The sequence below is a fragment of the Pituophis catenifer genome, unplaced genomic scaffold (genome assembly GCF_029215685.1).
Source record: "Pituophis catenifer annectens isolate HBS135680 unplaced genomic scaffold, rPitCat1.0.hap2 SCAF_6, whole genome shotgun sequence".
Taxonomy (NCBI): Eukaryota; Metazoa; Chordata; class Lepidosauria; order Squamata; family Colubridae; genus Pituophis; species Pituophis catenifer.
In genome coordinates this window covers 20,220,546-20,240,171 of record NW_027256886.1, presented here as the reverse complement: position 1 = coordinate 20,240,171, position 19,626 = coordinate 20,220,546, and the positions used below count along the sequence as shown (strand labels likewise).

The 19,626-nt window shown below is 37.3% G+C and overlaps 1 protein-coding gene across 1 annotated transcript in view; it reads right to left on the bottom strand.

The window, feature by feature from the left end:
- Positions 1-12,153: 12,153 nt before the first annotated feature.
- Positions 12,154-19,626, bottom strand: part of PPM1L (protein phosphatase, Mg2+/Mn2+ dependent 1L) — a 50,028-nt gene continuing 42,555 nt past the window's right edge. Inside the window, exons 2-3 of the mRNA XM_070946001.1 lie at positions 18,816-18,977; positions 12,154-12,683 (exon numbers count right to left, since the gene is read on the bottom strand). Of these exons, the coding sequence (XP_070802102.1) occupies positions 12,337-12,683; positions 18,816-18,977 (509 nt within the window). The 3' untranslated portion in view covers positions 12,154-12,336. The remainder of the gene's footprint in view (positions 12,684-18,815; positions 18,978-19,626) is intronic.

The window sequence follows — 19,626 nt, the reverse complement described above, 5'->3', positions numbered from 1 at the left end:
GCAATATCCCTCCCCCCCAGGAGTGGGAGGGATATTGCAGTATCCTTCCCCTGGAGTGGGGTGGGAATGGAGATTTTGTAGTATCCTTCTCCTGTCATGCCACCAAACCACGCCCATTAAGCCACACCATGCCCATCAAGCCACACTCACAGAATCGGTAGTAAAAAAAATTTGGATTTCACCATTGCTCTGAATTTTGATGTTTTCTTGTAGATATTTTGTTACCTAACTAGATAAAGTCTTCGTGCTGAAGATGAAATGGCTGCAAGAAAACCACCAAAGCAGCCAAACCCAGGGAGTTCATAGAGACTGTTCCATTTACATACTACCTTTTCTTGGTGTAAGGAATCGTTCTATCACTTCTTTTATTCATGGTTTATTTTAACTTTCTATACTACCGTACAAAGGAATATTGTCCCCAGATGCATGGGAATTTGAACTGTTTCCCAATTTCCAGAACCTACAGCCAGTAAATGTAGGTTTCATGGATCTTAATGTTATATATAATGAGCAATCGGAAATCTGCTTATTCTGCTATTTCTACTTTTCTATTAATGCAACTTCGTGTGATAAGGGTGGCCATGTATATGTGACAAAATTTGTATGTTTAAGCTCTATGATATTGTGACATTTGATGCAAAACATAGTATATTTAAGTATAAGTAGGAAATAGAATTGGAAACCATTATCACCGGAATGGTGTTTGTTGAAAGTTCCTTTTCCTATATGTAGAAATCAACAAGCATCATTCAGGGAGAGATTTAAATATACATCATGGTCCTGAAGGTGGGAAAAATGAATCAAAACCGCTTTACTAATATTTAAATCAATGTTTCTGCATCTTGAGGGAAACTATTCTAAGCTTATTACGTCTTTGAAGTCAACTTGCTATGTTATTTAATATCATTATTTGTTTTGGACTTTCAGGTCAGTGTGGACTCCCGGAGACTGTCTAGACAAGCCCTTCCAGTTTTTTGACAGGATTTCCAAAGTGGCTTGCCATTGCTTTCTTTCTAGGGCTGAGAATGAGTGAGTGGCCTAAAGCCACCCAGGTGACTTTCTACCTAAAGTGGGATTAGAACCCATGGTCTTCTGGGTTCTAGCTTGGTGCCCTAACTACAGTACTAAACTGACTCTCACATCAACCATTGGTATTGTAATGTAGTAAATAATACTTTTACTCGAAAGCTACTGTAGTTACGTGTGATTTATCAGCTTACTTCTGATTTTACCAAAATGGAAAAGTGGGACTCTAGTATCTATTTGAATATGGAATATAAAATGGGACCTTTGCATGAAGACATCCGAGGAAATAAACCTAGGCTTAAAATAAGAGGAAAAATGTGCGTTCTCAACACTCTGCATTCATTTACTCCAGTTTAGATCCTTTTACATTTAACTTCATCAAGCTTTTAATTACACTGATTTCAGATGTTTTGATTGCATTGTGGTTTATAGTTTGTGCTTTGGTTTGAATGCTTGAATATACATGTGGAAGATAAATGTGAATGGTGATATAAATGTATGTAACGATGATGATGATATGATGGAGGAAGAGGAGATTTAAAAATACATTTCTTCCTTTTATTTGTCCTAGCAGACTCACAGCTCTTAGAAGCTTCAAAGAAATACATAATTTGCTCTCACCAAATTCTTCCTTATCTCCCTCCAGGTGGTTATTGTTAGAAATGATATACTTTAGCATTCTGTAAAGCTGTGTTCACATAATACACTAATACAAAAAGCTTAATTAACGAAAACAAGCACTGAGCCGTCTTATACTTCCCTTTATTGCTGCGGTTTAACCAAGGTTTGCAATGTCATCCTGAAATCTGACTTGGACTATGTCATCCTGGCCTAACGATTTGGGAGCTGAACAAACCAGACCTTTTAAACTTCATTATAAAGTTTGGCTTTGTGTACCCTAAAATGGCAGTTGCTCAAAGTCTGCCTGCAATTTTTATTAAAACGCAGATAGGTTGATGGGATATCAACCCTAATTAAGCAGGCTTTCTATGTTCCATTTTACATCCCAAATCGACAGAATAATCAAATTTTGCCAGCACAAGGAGGAAATGGCTCTTTTTCATCCTGTCTTCAGCTAAACACAGAATACAAAAAAGAAGTAAATTTTTGATATATGCAAGACAAAACATGTTTTTTTTTTATTTTGGAAAGTCAGCTATTAGGCTGGTTTAAAATGAATCTAACACACAAAATAAAAATTAAGACTTGTTTATTTAAATATGCTTCTTTTGAAGCGTTTATTTTTTATTTTAACCATACAGCCAAGGCTTTTATTTATTTTTTCCTTTTTTCTCAGTAGTTTACACTTCCTATAGACATTAAGACAGAATCTCAATTGCATGAAACATATATTCTTCACACATCTAAAAAAGGAAAATCTATATTGTCTAATGCACACACCAAAGATACCATAACTGCCTACATCTAGAAGTGACTGTGTATGGTCACTTTAGGTTACACTAACGGCGAATGTTAACGTATTTACATTTCATTTGACTGTGTTTCAAATTGTCTCTTAGAGACAGATGTAGAATACGTATAAAAGAAACCTTCTACAAATATCAAGAATTTTTGAGGTTTCACAAGCCCCTCCTTTTGTTCTTCATTATGACCAAAACATTGGATTTTGGGTAGGTTGAAATCATTATTTCAAATTAGGGTTTTAGTGAACACTTGGAGATTCTCACTAAACTTTAAAATAAAATTCTGAATTCCTAGCATATATGTTCATATATTAATGCTGGTGCAAATGTAACATAATACAGCATACGTGCACCAAGTATTGGCTTCATAGGTGATGTCTTGTATGGAACACTGATGGTGGATTAACCTTTCTATGCATTGCATACCCTCTGCAACTCAACTGTGTACACACATTTTAAAAAGTGGATCCTTGAAAGTGATCTAAACAGAAAGCATCTTGAAGTTTTCACAAAGTTTTGGAATTGTCTTCCAAAACTGACACTCACCTCCATGATTAAAAGGCCAAAAGTGTCTTAAATTTCACCTTGAGTTCAATAGCCTTGCTGTCTTTCACACAGTTCACAAATGGACCAAAAAATGTCTTCCAATAAAGACCACTTTATTGGAAGAAAACAACTGTTCTGAGCAAACAGACACACTGCAATTCTGAAAACATGTCATGGTACATGACTTTAAATGGAAAGTGCTATGTATTCAGAAATGAGTACTGAAATAGATCTAGGCAATCACAAACACTGGTACACTTTCTCCTGCTACACATCTGTAGGGTGGTGTTTACTACTTCAATTTACTTTTTACTTTTCTGAGAGAAAGAGGCATATGAATTGGGACGGTGGCTATAATCCCAGAAGCAACAATTAAAATGATTAACAGCATTGGAGTTTTTTAAAAAAATGGCAGAGCAAAATGTTTTGTTTGGGCCTGAACTATTAATTGTTCTGATTGTGGAGAAAAGCCAGAATTCCCCTTGGAAATAACTTTCACATTGTATTTAAAATTTAAGTTATTCCTATGAAAACAACTGGATAATATGGAATACCAGTGCTACTGGGAAATCTGGCATGAGCTAAAGTTGCTTTCAAACAATTATGGTCAATAGCTTTCCTAAAAAGTTACTGCAGACAGATTTATGGGTAGCTGGGAAAATTAAATGGTCACAAGGATGCAAAAAACGGATCTGAGAAATTAATCTCTTCTTAAACTGGACACTTTTTAATGAAATGTTGGGCTAACCCTAACTCTTTCCCTAGAAGAACTGTGATCCCAGCATCTTTCTGTCAGTTTAAAAACAAGTTTACCAAGTTAAGAGGTAGTTTCTAACCCATTCCATCCTTGCTTCCTGTTCTCTCTAAACTTCAATAGCCTGTAACCTTTTTTGACTCCTTAGCCTCCAGCATGACTGGGAAACTGCAGAGGTCATGGGAGTATTATCTTCTAAAGCCGAGCCAACTTTTAATGTACTTTCAACTCAAGCCAAGACCGCACAAGAGTGGGATGGCTTCCTCTGAACTGAGGTGACCTGGGGAACATCCTATTCAGTCCTCTTCAGAGCTGAACTGAACTTCTGACCCCTGGGAATCTGACATAAATTGCAAGTATCAACGACGTCAAGATTGAGGTTCACAAAAATGCTGCAAGATCACGAGTTCTTTGCTAGCTTTTGCCAGAGCAAAACTAAGATACAAAACTAAGCTTTCTTTTCAGAATTGCAATCTAGATAAGCTGCTTCACAGAGGTAACTGCAGAACCATGTATTTTTGTCTTAGATTCTATTACGATAACATGTAGCAAAGCAGAAAGTATATGGTAGATACGTTGGTATGTGCATCCATGTACCATCGTCAAGGAAGACAAATAAATAAAGACAGTCATATCCATTACTGTATATTCATCTTAAGTATGCACTTTCTGTATGATCTAGCTTGGCATGAGACCTACAGTAGAATAGTTCTTCAACCAGTATGAACATTTCTATTCTACACTTATAAATGAATATACACCTGAATACTTTAATGTTCAATTAATTTTCACCCCATTGCCTTTAATAGGATAGATTAACATTATGCATGACTCACTTACTGCAATCCTATATTCCTTACTTAGGTGTAAACCCCAGAGATCTGAACTTTAGGAATATGTGTCTAGCAGAGTGATCTACAAGTACTTCATTTTACTTCATGACTGAGTGACAACATACAGCAATGAAATACTATCCACTACTCTGTCACCTGCGCTTGAAGACAAGGAAGCTATTCATCTAATAATGCAGTTTGGGAGAAAAAAGGAAAATAAACTTTTCTTACAGGCAAAACTTTCTTAGGCTGGGTTGATGTGGGGAAAAAAAAAGTAAGATAGTGAAAGATGAGGAGAGTTTGGGGGGAAGAAGAAAAAATTATGGTAAAGGTAAAGGTTCCCCTCGCACATATGTGCTAGTCGTTCCTGACTCTAGGGAGCCAGCGCTGTCCAAAGACGTCTCGGTAGTCATGTGGCTGGCATGACTAAATGCCAAAGGCGCACGGAATGCTGTTTGTTACCTTCCCACCAAAGATGGTCCCTATTTTTCTACTTGCATTTTTTACGTGCTTTCGAACTGCTAGGTTGGCAGAAGCTGGGACAAGTAACAGGAGCTCACCCCGTTAACACGGCACTAGGGATTCAAACCGCTAAACTGCCGACCTTTCAATCAGCAAGCTCAGCGTCTTAGCCGCGTCCCCTTTAAAAAAAAAAAAAGATGATTGGAAACCAAAATGGATTTTAGGCAGTTTCAATTGCTAAAGGAATGCTAGTTCCAGAAGAGTTTGGGGCAAGGCTTCTGAAGTGTCCCCGGGTGGAGTCCAGGGAAGACCACTGAAGAAGAGAGGCAGCCAGCAAGAGATGTATCTTCTCAAGGAAGATGGCTTCATTTAGGGATGAAGAACAACAAGAAGAATAAGTCCTGCCAGTTTGAGAGACCAGGCCAGCCGATGGAATGAACACTCTCTTATTCCTAACTGGGAAGGAGATTGCTGTACATCTGAACAGCCTCAAGATTAAGCCAACTACCATTACTCTTAGAAAAACCAGTTAACCGAGATATACGAGCACAAGCAGTAATAAATCACCACCACATTCCCATTCCTTTATTAGCTGAAGCAGAGAAAGGAGGAAGGTGTGAGGGAGAAGAATTCATGCTTGTTTAACTGTCTTAATTGGATTCTGTGTAAATAGCTTTATGTGCCTGGAAATGAAGGTAAGAAATCACAAGGAAGTTTTGTGTGCCCTGTGCTGAATCATTTCCCATGGACCCGAAGCTCTTGTGACAGACTGGATTGTGCCTTTGGAGATCAATTAAACTGAAAATATAGTTGTGCCATAAATCTATAATTGGTTTGTCTGCTCTGCTTGCAGTGTTGCTGTTCCTAACCTGACTGGCTTAGAAGCTTTTGAATTCCCACTAAATATTGAAAGTTCATTTCTACAATGTAGAAAAGCTTTTGTTCAGAGAATAGTATACATATTCTGTATCACATTCTCTACAAAAATAGGCATCTTTGTTAGCACGGACTAAAACATCGAACTATGGCAAACTTTTCCCTAAATGACAAATTATCAAAATAATATATTTCCTGTATGATATTCAAAAATACTGCACAAATCTATTGTTTTAATTTACCACTTTCACAAGTAAAAGTTTCCCTTTTTCCTTCCCATCAACTGCAAATTGACATTTCCCACTGTCTTAGTACAAAATAAAAGCAAAGTTAAAGTATATCAGCAATGTAATAGTCTTTCTATTAATTTTCACACAGGCGCTCTTACATTTTGTAAGATGTAAATTTTTACATGTTAGTAAAAACCCCTGTGACTATTGCACTTTATTAGACTCTATGCACCTATAAATCTAAAGCAAGAGGGTTTTTTTCCTCCTAATTAAGAACCGGTCATAAATTAGGGTAGAAATAATTTAGTATGCACTGCTTAAAATAAATGTAGAACTAAGATAAATTTCAATAAATTATAATACTGATTGCCTGTATGTTATTTTAGGGATAAGCAACATAGTACACACTAGCTGTTCTGGATTGTAATTCCTATGATTCCTTGCTGTAGGCCATAATGAGAGTTGGAATCCAAAACTTAAGAGTGGAAAGACACTAGATAACCAAAATTTGCGGTATAGCCTCCTTCAAAGAAGAGGAACATGTAATTCAGGGGTGTCAAACTCACGTTGTCACGGTGACGTCATGTGATGTATTGGGACTTTTCCCCCCTTTTGTTAAACTGGGCGTGGGTGTGGCCAGCACGTGATGCATCCGGCCTGCGGGTCGGGAGTTTGACAGCCCTGATGTAACTCTTTGGATATTGCTGAGGTACAAATCTCAGCTCCACCAACCCATTTGGCCACTGATCAAAGATTCTGGGAGTTACACTAAGAGTCACAAGTTCCCACCCTTTGGATTGCGGGGCACCCATGTTTGGACTAAATAATCATTTAATTGTTTAATGATATTCTGTATTTTTCGGAGTATAAGACGCACCTTTCCCCCCCAAAATGAGAGTGAAAATCTGGGTGTGTCTTATACTCCGAATGTAGCCCCGCCCAACCTTGCAAACGGAGATTTCAGAGGCTGAAAGAAGCCTCAGAAAAAAAGCCTCACAAATGAAGCTTCAGAAAAAAAAAGCCTCTCAAAGGCTTTCATCTAAAATAATATGACAAGCAACAAAAGAAAATCAGTAAAGGTTCTAACCAAACTATGTTAACAAATCTGGAGAATGACACAATAACCAACAGATCGGGAAGAGGTTAATCTACATACCAATACCAAAGAAAGGAGATTGAACAGAGTACAGATAGTCCTTCAGAATAAAAGCCTCTGAAAGAAGCTTCAGAAAAAAAGCCTTTTTTTTCTGAAGCTCTGTTTCAGAGGCTTTCAGAGACAGATTTTTTTTCCCCCTGCAACGGAGTTTCAGAAGTTTCAGAGGCAGAAAAAAAAAAGCAAGGCACAGAGCTCACAACCAACGAAACCTGTTGCTAAAATTCACCTCTGGAAACAGCTGATTGGGGGTATTCCAGGAGGCCAATCCACCCACCAATCAGTTTTTTTCTTATTTTCCTCCCCAAAAACTAAGGTGCATTTTATACTCCGAAAAATACGGTATATTGTTTATACATTATAATGTTATTAAAATGTTTAATAATCATTTAATGGTACTCAGCAAGTCAAATTCAGTGAAGATTCTGCAGTATTAGGCAATGGAAGCTTCTTGGTTCCTTCTCCTTCTACAATCCTCTGTATCTTCTCTTTCTACAAAAACATTCCTACAGGTTGGCATTATGCCATGACACCAAAGGGAAATTCAAAGAATTTGCTGATGAACTTTTTTCATTTGTGCAAAGTATCTCTGAATCCAAACCAATAGCATTAAACATAGTTCTTGTTTTTACGATGCCTGATTTAGTATTCTGAGTTTGTAAACAAGCGGAGTTTTGAAATATTGTCTATATATGATATGGGTATGATTATTTTGTTTCAACAGAGATACTACATCTCAGGTCAAGCTCTTCTATTATCTCAGCCTGTTTTCTTGTTAAGCAGGAGCTTATTCTCCAAGGGGAAAGATTATAAATGTTTATACTGTAAATATTTGAATGATGCCACTAATTCTGAGTAGCCTTTTGCGCAGCATACATATTTTTGCCCTTCATTGAGTAGGTGACTAGCCAATTTTGGCCTTTTTAAACACTTGACTGAATATAATTTGTACTCTGTAATTGTTTACAGCTATTTTCCTGTTAACAATGAATTTTCTCTTCCTCAGACATTAAAAACAGCTTTCAACAGACTGCAAATGAATACATTTGCCGGTTCCATTTACATGTGTTTTTACCATGATTATTTTTCACAGCAATGCTGTATCGCCATAACACAATTAAACTATTTATTCCAGTCTGTAAAAAAATTGGAAAGCTTCTCATAAGCTTCAGTGTTCTGAACAAGAAACAACACTAGAATAGGAAATAGGTTTCAGTCATTCCTCTTTCTAATACTGATATTAGTGCGCTGGAAGTATACTGATAATAATATGCTAGCAGTGCAATTCTAGGCATATATCCTAAAGGTTAGGTCTACTGAATTCATTGGGGTTTATTCTCAAGTAAGTAGGTTTCACAGACGAGTGGCATCACTCCATTAACTGCTGCTTGACACTGCTCATTTTGACTCACATTTCTATAGTTTTGATTCTCAATTACAGCCTGTAGACATGACCAATATTCCACATATTAACAGGTCTAACATATTTCCGAGATGTCTAGTTATGGGCAACGTCCCCCAATCCTTCTAGTCCTACTTCAATTTAACACATATAAAAAGTGATGGATCTTATGAAGAGTCAACATTGTTTGATAGTTTTCAATAGTGATGGAGGGGTGTGTGCAGATAAAGAATATAAATAGGTATTGGGAATAGGCTTATTCATTTCTAAAAGACTTTTGGTTTTGGTTGGGTTAATCTCATTTCCAAATCAGCTAATAAATAATGACAACTTGTATGCACAAATGCATCAGCAAGAACTTTCCAAACGGTTCAAACTAATTGATTTTTACATTTTAATGATTCAGAAGAGCTCTGGTTTTATTTTGGAAGTTGCCTCTAGTGCAAAATTCCTTCATGTGGTATTTGTTCTAGCCCTGGCATATACAACAGAAACTTCAGGGTGGCTGACATTGATATACCTTCAAGAAATTAAAAATAAATCACAAAAAGATGCTATCGCTAATAGTTTAAAAATATTGCAGCTGTGACAGAAAGATTGTTTTGTTACTCTAAAAAATCAGGACTTAATCGACAAAGGGAGTGAAAAAATACAATAGGTTTTCAATGATTTAATTTAGGGCTTTAGGGCTCAGTTATAATGACAAAGAGGTGGGAGAAACTATTTAGTTAAGTCAGTGGTAGGTTGCCCCTGGTTCGGACCGGTTCGCAAGAACCAGTAGTAAAACCGGCAGGAGGCTCCGCCCACTGACCCGGATGTCATCAGAAGTGATCTGCGCATGCGCAGAAGCTTCTGTCCATGCACAGAAGAGTACGCACACGGGCACAATGCAAACCAGTAGTAAAGGTAAGTAGAACCCACCCCTGAGTTAAGGCCCTTAAAAGAGCTGCAGCTAATACTGTGCCTAAATAACTGTTCCAGATAACAGCCACATAAGAGTTGGACAAGCATCTCCTACTAACCAGGTTAAAAAAGATTATTTTTTTATTTGTAATTCTTATTCTACATACCTCAAAATTTAAGTACTACCATATATAGAGCTTTAGAAAGGTGAAAAATGAAAATGGAACTATTTTGATTTAGTATTTCAATTTTGCAGTATAACCATATTTAATGACTCTGGTGCATTAGTTTATAGTTGTGTTTTTGATTTTTTTAAACAGGTCTTTGAATTAAAGATGCCTCTTCATTTTTGTACAGAAATGTAACAAAATAAAGATTGGGGAAGCATCTTTTTATTTTTCTTTAATCACCCAAATAAGCTGAAACTAAAACCACCCTGTTTTAGACATTATACAAAGACCTAGCTCTCTGAAAAGGTTTTAATGCTCAAAAGGGGGAAAGGAAAAAGAAGAAGAGGATAAACAGTAACTAGCAATGAGTGCATTGAAGAGCTGAAGGACAGATATCATGGAAGAAATCTATGTAGTCTGCAAGAGTCAATATCAACTTGATGGCATGTAATCATTCAATCAAAACTAGCAAAACTAATAATATTTTGAGAATCTAAGTAATATCTCTAAGAAGACACAACAAAGGCAAGAAATAAAGACATCGGAAGTAACTAATGCACGCTTGGTATATCTTAATCCAAGGGTGGACAATTATGGCCCCATTATGACCTGTGGATTTCAACTCTCCAAATTCTTGAGGCACCATGCTTTACAAGGTGTAAAAGAGCCATAGTTGCCCAACCCTGTCTTAATCCATTGTATGAATTTCAAGTTACCCAACTACTTCAGGGATGGACTAAGGCACCTTCCCTGTTGCCTCTTGAGTTAATTGTTCAGGAGAACCTCTATATACCAACGGAGAATGAAATAAGATGATTAAATAGCACTTCACGAATTATTAATCCTGGCAATGTCCAATTAATTAGAGCACCTTAATTAGAACAGAGAAGCTATACTCCAACATCTTTGCAGCAATCTAATGGGGCATTTTGACTCGCGTTTCTATAGTTTTGATTCTAAATTACAGCCTGTAGACATGAGTAATATTCCACACATTAACAGGTCTAATTTTGTTTTCTTTTGGAAATAACGCTATTTGTGTTCCTCAATGATAGCATCCATTAATCCCTATTCTGCTTGCAGAAAAATTCTACTGGATCCATTGTAAATCAGAATGTCTGATCTTCCCCCCCTAATTTGCATGATAGAAAGAGGTTACAATTAGAATGATGCAGCAAATAGCTCAAGGTCAGATACCACCACTGATTACAACTAGGTCTATCCTGTTACCCAAAGCTTTCCCAACATTTCACTTGCCAGATGTTGGAATTATGGGAACTGCAGCCCAATACATCTGGAGCTATCAATCTGCAGAAAGTTGGTCATGAGACACGCAGGTGATAGGCACACTGAAATTAAGCAGTCAGTTCATACCAAACGCCATAAATTTCAAACTGCAGCAATATGCAGACAACATTTACTATTAGGGCTGGCTTTTGAAGATTGACATCATTAAATATTTAAATTGTAAAACCTGCTTGCAAATTCTTCTGCTTTGGAACAAAGCTTCATTGCTAATGAAAAAAAAATGCTTTACCTGTTATTTTCCATGAGTTTGGCACTAAGTTCCTATTTCAGTTTTCTTGCTTCATTAATATGCTAGCCTTATCCCCTAAATACAAGTTTAGAAATGCTAAAGTCTTAAATCAGAATCTTCTAAGCTAAAGACACATTTTATACCATGGTCTTAACAACAGTTTTTGATGTCTGAACTACACAGAATTATGGCCCGAAACTAGAAACAGAAATTAATTCAGCTCATCCAGAAACAAGAATTAATAAAGGGGACATTTTTAAGTGAGCATGGATCTTAAAATCTATCTGCTGGCTAGTTTTTTTAAAAAAAGAAACAAAGTTCATTCTGAGGCATGCACACAAACCTTATAAACACAGCAATGGAAAAGCTCAATTGTTTAATGCTAACGATCTAGCAGGAAGTATACCAATGGAAAAGGACAGTAGTTATCTGTCATGGACCCATTGATACCTCCTTGTTATGAAACTGTTATCTAGACCCACTTTTGTTGTTTCTGCAGTTTAACTAAGCAGATGTAGCACTATGAAGGAGAGGACGCTAGAATGGATTGTCACACTGGTGACAATCCCATGTCAGTTTTATCAACTGCTTCCAAGCAATCAGCTGTTCCTATTATGCCTCAGCTGTTCCAAGTCCAAATGCAACTCTAAGCTGTTATGTGAAGACTAAGGGAATTGCAGTCGATTGGAATCCCTGAAGCAGGAGTCATAGGCCTTTATAATTGAAGGATTTTCTAAGCTGAGACCATCAGAGATCTAGAGAGTAAAAGGTACGAGGTCCTTTTCATTTAAAAACAAAACAAAACAAATTGAATTGTCGATTTTGTTTGCTGTGTTTACCAAAAAGGGTGGTTTTTCTACTCTCGTTTTTGGATGTACAATTTTAATACTAATATACTTGCTACCACTGTCTACTGTGTTGAAGTGTAAAGGTTAAATGAAGAAGTTCACCAAGTGAGAGGCAGAGCTTGGTCTTACTTTTATTTCTCTTTCTCCCCCCCCCCCTTATTCTTTCTCTTTTTTACTGGTCTTCCGCTCTGTTACTGTTTTTGAACTTAACCACCATGACTGTAATGTTGTCAGGGCATCCCCTATAAAAAGATTGGAGCACTATGCTCTTGGCTCCAAAATGTGGCTCATCTAATCGTTCTTTGATGAATCGCACCGCTTCCTCATTACTGAACGCATCCCAGAGCCCATCAGAAGCTAAGATCATGAACTCTGGCTGGAGTTTGTCCAGGTCAAAGGTCAAGATATCTGGATCAGGGATGACAACATTCAGATTCTTCAACGGGTAATCCCCAAGAGAACGAGACATGGCCAGGATCCCCTGAACACGCCAGGAACCATTGAAACTGATGAAGCCACCTGGAAGAGAGAAAGAGAGGGAAAAAAATGATTAAATAGTGTTTATGGGAAATTGTTCTCAGACACTTCCACGGCACTAAGTTATTAAATCACTTAGAAAAACTGAGTAACTTCACAATTTTTTTTTCTTAAGTAAATCCTTTCTTACTATGTATCTGTATATCTGTTGCCAAGACATAAGAAGGAAACCTTGCTCATCAATTGATCTTTGTCTTTTTCAACACAAGGAAAAGATCCCACTATTTAAGGAAAACATAACCAGAGAGCCATAACTATATGTCCCCTGCCTATCTTAAAATCACCCAGTATTTTGAAGCAACAGGCACATCTAAAATTTTGAGAGCATACCATTTTGTACCATACAATACAGTCAGTGATGGGTTGCTACCGGTTTGCCCCGGATCGAGTGAACCAGTAGTGGTGGCTACCCACCCGCCCAGACACTTCTGCGCATGCACAGAAGCGTTGTGCACAAGCGCACCCACGAACAAACCAGTAACAATGGGTTTTGAAACCTGTGCTGTCTGCATGTCAAAACTGCTAGGATTTTAAAGAGTCTGGAGACCTACCCTATGAGGAATGGTTAAAGGAACTGACCAGGTTTAGGTTACAAAACAGAAGACTGAGAGATGAAAACTGTGTGTGTATGAGAGAGCGTGTAGGTAAGTATTCCATTCAGTCAACTTTGACTCTTGGTAACTACATGGATAAGTCTCTGCTATTATCTAGGCAACGTTTTGATAAATGGATTGCCATTATTGTTTTGGCAGAGCTAAAAGTTTAATGACTGGCCCAACATCATTACCCAAGGCTGGTCCCTATAAATATATGTAAAAAAAAAAAAAAGAAAAACAGGGAGAGGAACTTGTTTTCTGCTTAAAGTAAAGGAAGAAGAAGGACCAAGGGTTGAAATTAAAGGAGAATATAAAAGTGAATATTATGAGGAATTTTTCCACATTAAGAACTTCTTTGCAAAGGAACCGTCCTTCTAAAGTTAAACTCTTTCTCACAGGTGATTTTCAAAAGGGGGTTAGTCTCAAAACTAAAACTAAGTTGGGATGGTTTAATGGATTTGTGCACTGGGCAGAGGCTTAGGATCTCACTTCTGAAAAACTCTTACAACTCATACATTTCGCAATTTTAAATTTTAACAAATGGGACACAATAAATGAGGTAGCACAAAAAGCTGGACAGATGCTATTGGACTCACTTGTGCTTATGTGACCCAGCTTAAAAATCCTCAAGCGCTCAAGTATTTGGCTGAAAAGATGGGACTCTGTAGTGGGATTTCCACTTTCCATAGTTCTGGATCCTGACTGATCTGTTTTCAGGATGTTTGGAGGACACTCTGGCCTTTGAATTATATTTGGCTCACAATCCCTGGTGCAGGTGTTCCTTCCTATACTAATTTTGTCTCTGGGTTTTACATGCATACAGAGTAAAAAGTAAATGGCACCATTAGGAAAAACAGAAGCCTATTCAGTAACATCTGAGATTAATGAGGCCAGACTGTGAGCATATCCCTTTCTATCATGATACATTTTATGTTATGCATCTTATATCTGATGCAGAAAATACAGGAAATATCCAAACGTTGCCACGAGGATTTAAGATTAAATCAATATCCTTGCTGTTGCTATTGAAATGCTGTTGCTATTGAAACACATGGGTTTCCGTAGGCAAGTTCATCCATATATATGACAAACTGCTGAACAGGAAGAAAATTCAACCTTCATCTCTGTTGTCTGCAACATAAAGGACATTTTCTTGCCTGTGCTCAGGCAATCTCCCCCTCATTTTAATCATGTCCTGTATATCCCTCTGGGATAATTCAAAAAGAGGTACATACTCATTTGCAAAGATTTATAACGGTACTGGGATATCAGACCAGTCTTATAAAAGTCAAAATCTCACTCCAGGGCACATACACACACAAAAAAAGAAAAGCACATACAAGCAAAAGCTTGTCTTTCTCATCAAGAAATTCTGGTTGAACAGAAGCAGTAATGATCGAGAAAAAAAAGTTCTTGTGAAAATAATCATCCTTCACTTTTGGGTTCATAGGAGAAAATAGAAGAAACAGGCAAGGAAGACATTTCAAAGCAACAGGACACAGTATTTGGGCTAGGTATAACTGAAATATTGTAAGAACAGTACCTGGGATGGGAGGATTATTAGCAATACAGTCATCAATAATATTCTCATCATCATGTCTATGGAGATTCTCAGTCATCCAGGTCATGGTTGTCCCAAAGGTGCTTTTTCAAGAGGCAAATGGATTTTCTTCTTTTTCTTTGCAGACGTTTTGCTTTTCATCCAAGAAGCTTCTTCAGCTCTTAGAAAAGAAGCTGAAGAAGCTTTTTGGATGAGAAGCGAAACATCTGCAAAGAAAAACAAGAAAGTCCAGTTGCCTCTTGAAAAAGCACCTTTGGGACATTCTGATCATCAGTTACTCAAGGAAGTTTTGAATTGGGCCCTGGGAGCTCAACTGGAGCCTCTGAGATTGTCTACTAATGCTCATACAGGTAATCCTCATTTTAGCAACTGCCTCATCCAATGACCTTTCACAGTTATGTTGACACAATAATCGGAAGTAGGTGTTGGCTTTCAACAAAACCGTCATAAAATGCAGTCATATGTTGTCAACTGCCCAACGTGCATCATGTGACCACAGGGGGAGGCTGACTATCAGCACTTCCCATCTGGGTCATGAGTCCCCCTTTTCAGGTAGGTCGTATCTTTGCTCACTAAGCAACCATTATACATGTAACAGATACTACCTGTACTTTGGTCCTGTTTGCTGATTTATATTACCTAAAATAATGTAATATAAGGAAGAAAGGTGAAAGATTTATACGATCTGAAGAGAAACCAGAGGAAGAAAAAAAAAGAAAGGAAAAAAAAATATCACCCTTCTTGGCCCAGTATGTGAAAATAAAGATATTTTGGCAGAGTTTTTACTTCTAGCTCAGCTGGCCATTTCCACATGCCTACTGCCTTCATTGGGAGAGAAAATAAGTGAAGGGGAAAATCCTTAACAGAGATAGAATCTCTGTTGTTCTATAGTGAGAAAAGGCTTTATTGTTATTCTTAAAAAAACAAAACCTTTCATTCCTTTATTTCTCTCTTTCTCCCCTACAATCCTGCCTCCCTCACATGTTGCTTATTTTCTGGTTTTTTTAGTATCATCTTTTATTACTACAGTCAATTTTTTTTCCCCTTTCCCCTTTTGCTACAGATTAAAATGCACTTTTTTTTTTTTTAAGTGGAAGGATTTATTGTCTCTGAGTAAAAAGAAAATTTCACCTCCTTTACTGCATGGCAACAGAAAGGAACTAATGTTCATTTGTAAAGTGCAAATTAGTCTTCTCCAATTATAACTTCTCAGAATTGTGCTCGACAGTTTCTCCCAGAACTTCGCAGCAACACCACCCAACAAACTCGGAAACTGAAGCAAAAACAAATTAGGAAGTTGGAACAAGGTTGTTTCTTTTGCCCAACTTTTATTTATTATTTACTCATTTTAAACATGTCTGCATTGCTTGCCATTAATAGAATTCTCATAGCAATTTACAATTAAACCATTTTAACTGATAATTGCTTTAAGGTAACTGACTTTACTTTTTTACTTTTGATTTTAATTGCACTGATTTTATTGTGTTTTTTATTTTGTATTCTAAAACTGTTGAAAGCTACCTTGAATGTTTATAGAAGTGGAAAAGGACAAAACCAAGGATAAATACAAATAAAAATAAACTGAGTATAATCTATTTTTAGAGGCTCTCATTACCCCTATGCTCTCAACTACTTTCCAAACCCACATAAAATATATATTTTATTGAGCTTAGTTTATGCTGTTTTACATTAGTAAAATGTCACAATGCCTAAAGCCACAGAGTAAAGAACAATGGATGATCACTGGATGATTTATTCTCAATAATGATCATAAAAATACAGACAAGTATAAGAGGAATGGCATATCTTTTCTTGTTCAGATTTTGCAGTTTGCAAAAAATATATTTGAATACATTTTCAAGCTCCAAAGTATAATTTTTATATTCCCTTTTCTCTCCTTGACTCATTTTTATGTAAAAGACATGGCTAATGGAATCATCTCTAGTATCCTAATCTTTGAGGCCAACAGATATTCCTATGAAGGTGTTTTTCTGAAATCATATACGTTAGAACAGTGGTTCTCACCCTGTGATCTGCAGACCCCTGGGAGGTTACAATGCTATTACAGGGTGTCCACGAAGATTCGAAGAAAAGTTATGATTTAAATCTTGAGTTAAGTCTTGGTGGTCCATGGCCATGGTTCATGGCCACAAAAGGTATTTAAAGAGGGTTGAGAATCACTGACCTAGAAAATTTAGTGTTGCCTAACATTGGATAAGAATAATTTTCCAAGATTAAAATAAACCCTCACCAACCAGTTTTAGAAAACACTCTACACATCTCAAGTATTCTTAAAAATTCTCATTATAAACCCAAATATTGTGTATGTCAAGATGCTGTTGAAGAAGGAATAATTTCTGATTTAGGCACAGCTGCATATTATAAAAGAGCTCAAGCTAAAAGTAACTGAAAGTTCTCCCTGAGTAAACTCAATTTATATAAGCACTAGTAAGCTCTCAGTGAAATTTTCACATGGCCGCAATATACACTCAGAACTGAATAGAAATCTCCCCGTCCTGATTGCATGTCTAAAAAAGTATCACTAGAATATTGTAATTTTCTCTTTGGAGAAAACCAAAAATAACATGTCCTTCAATGTCCAGTATAACTTAATATTGGCAATATTTCCTTCTGGCTAATATATTCAATCAAGCATTTCCATCTTGTGATTGATTTTCTGGCTGAACAAGTAGAACAGTTCTGGATTTTCCTGCTTTATTCACATCTCATTTTTGTAACATTTTGCCCCGATGAAGAGTTATGGAGAATTCAAAAACTTTTATATTTGTGCAGTGGTGAAATCCAATTTTTTTTTACTGCGAGTTCTGTGGATGTGGCTTGATGGGTATGGTGTGGCTTGGTGGCTGTGGTTTGGTGAGCATGGCAGAGGAAGGATACTGCAAAATCTGCATTTCCACCCCACTCCTGGGGAAAGGATATTGCAAAATCTCCATTCCCACCCAACCTTGGGGCCAGCCAGAAGTGATATTTGACAGTTCTCTGAACTACTCAAAATTTCCGCTACCGGTTCTCTGAACTGCTCAAAATTTCCACTACCGGTTCTCCAGAACCTGTCAGAACCTGCTGGATTTCACCCCTGCATTTGTGCCATTTTGGGTAGCTTCCACCAAAGGATGGATGGATTTTGCAAACATAACCAAAAACTTGCTCAGAACAACTTGCCTAATAGGAAATATACATTTTTTAAAAAACTGTTAAACTGATAGCACATTAAAATAGACATGATTTTAGAATAATAAGTATTTCCCTCCTATCACTCAATACTATAAATGGGGATCATTCAATGAACTTGTTTCCAGTTAGGCTGTTCATCCTACAACATGTAATGAACTTGGGCTACCATGAGAGTGAAGCTGCTGTCAGAAGCTGGAAATAATAAAGACAACAGGAATGACATACAGTGGCTCTGTTCTGTTTCCTTACAGTTACAACTAAAGGAAACCCATCAGCTTGACTTTGGGACATGGAAAGACAAGGGTAGACATTATTTCCACCTTTGCTCACAACAATTTGTCTAATACTTCTATTTCTCCTCTTCTACATTGTTCATCCCAGGGGTGAAATGCTACCGGTTTGCAATGGTTCGGGTGAACTGGTAGTGGTGGCGGCTGGTAGTTCGGAGAACCGGTAGCGGCGGCAGCGCGAGGCTCCGCTCACCCACCTGGATGTTGTTACTTCCTGGTTTTACACCAGGAAGTAACCTGTTTTGCGCAGAGGGTCCAAAATCACATGTGACACGTGCGTGCGCACTTCCGAACTGGTAGGGAAAGTAAGTAGATTTCACCCCTGGTTCATCCTTTATTTTGCACAATTCTCCAGAAAATTCACTACCATCATATCGCAATAAATAAAACGATGAAAGGATAATAAAGAAATATAATTTCTGCCATGATGTAAAAAAAAGAAACAAACCGACCACCTGATTTAGAAACTTACCAGCTCTTTTAATCCTCTTTCTTTCTTTCAGCTGATAGGGCTTGTGATCATGAGACAAAGGAATAGCATTTCCATCCTTATCGCACAAGACCCCCCTTGAATCTCCAACGTTGGCCACTGTGAGCTCTTTATCGGACAGTAAAGCAATCAAACATGTTGTTCCTGAAAAGGCAAAGAGGAAGACCATTAAGACAACTGACAGTACCACTCCCTTCATATTCTTTTCCTGATCCACCTTATTTGCATTCGGGAGCTGTCAGGAATGGCAGCTGCATTTGTATCTGCACAAAACATCTAGTGCTAGGATGACAGATTGTTTCATGGCACTGATCAAATCTGACAGTCAAGTTCTTTTTTCCACAATATTTTTTTCTGTATCTGATATTTGGTTGGCATTTCAGGAACGTTCTCACCTAGTTTGTCATTCAGGAAACCTACAAGAAAAAAAATATAGCCCCGTGCCCCAATGGTATATATATATTCATCCTTATTCCATTTGTTTTCTTCCCAATACAAACTACATGACAAGTGTAAAAACACTTGGTAAAACATACAAAGGGGAAGTCTTATCATGCACAGTAAATGTCACTGAAAAGCAGATTCTACATTACAAACCACAAGAGGACTATATTCCCAGTAATAAACAGATGTCTGTCTTCTCCCACTGGGCAAGGATAATAAGAGAAAAATCTCCTGTTGACATATCCATTTGCTTGTAGCTGTACATGATTCACAACAGCTTCGGCTTTACCAGGTGTAGAAATATTGTTTATCTGGGATAAGTGTAATCCTCTTCATCCCTATCGAAAGG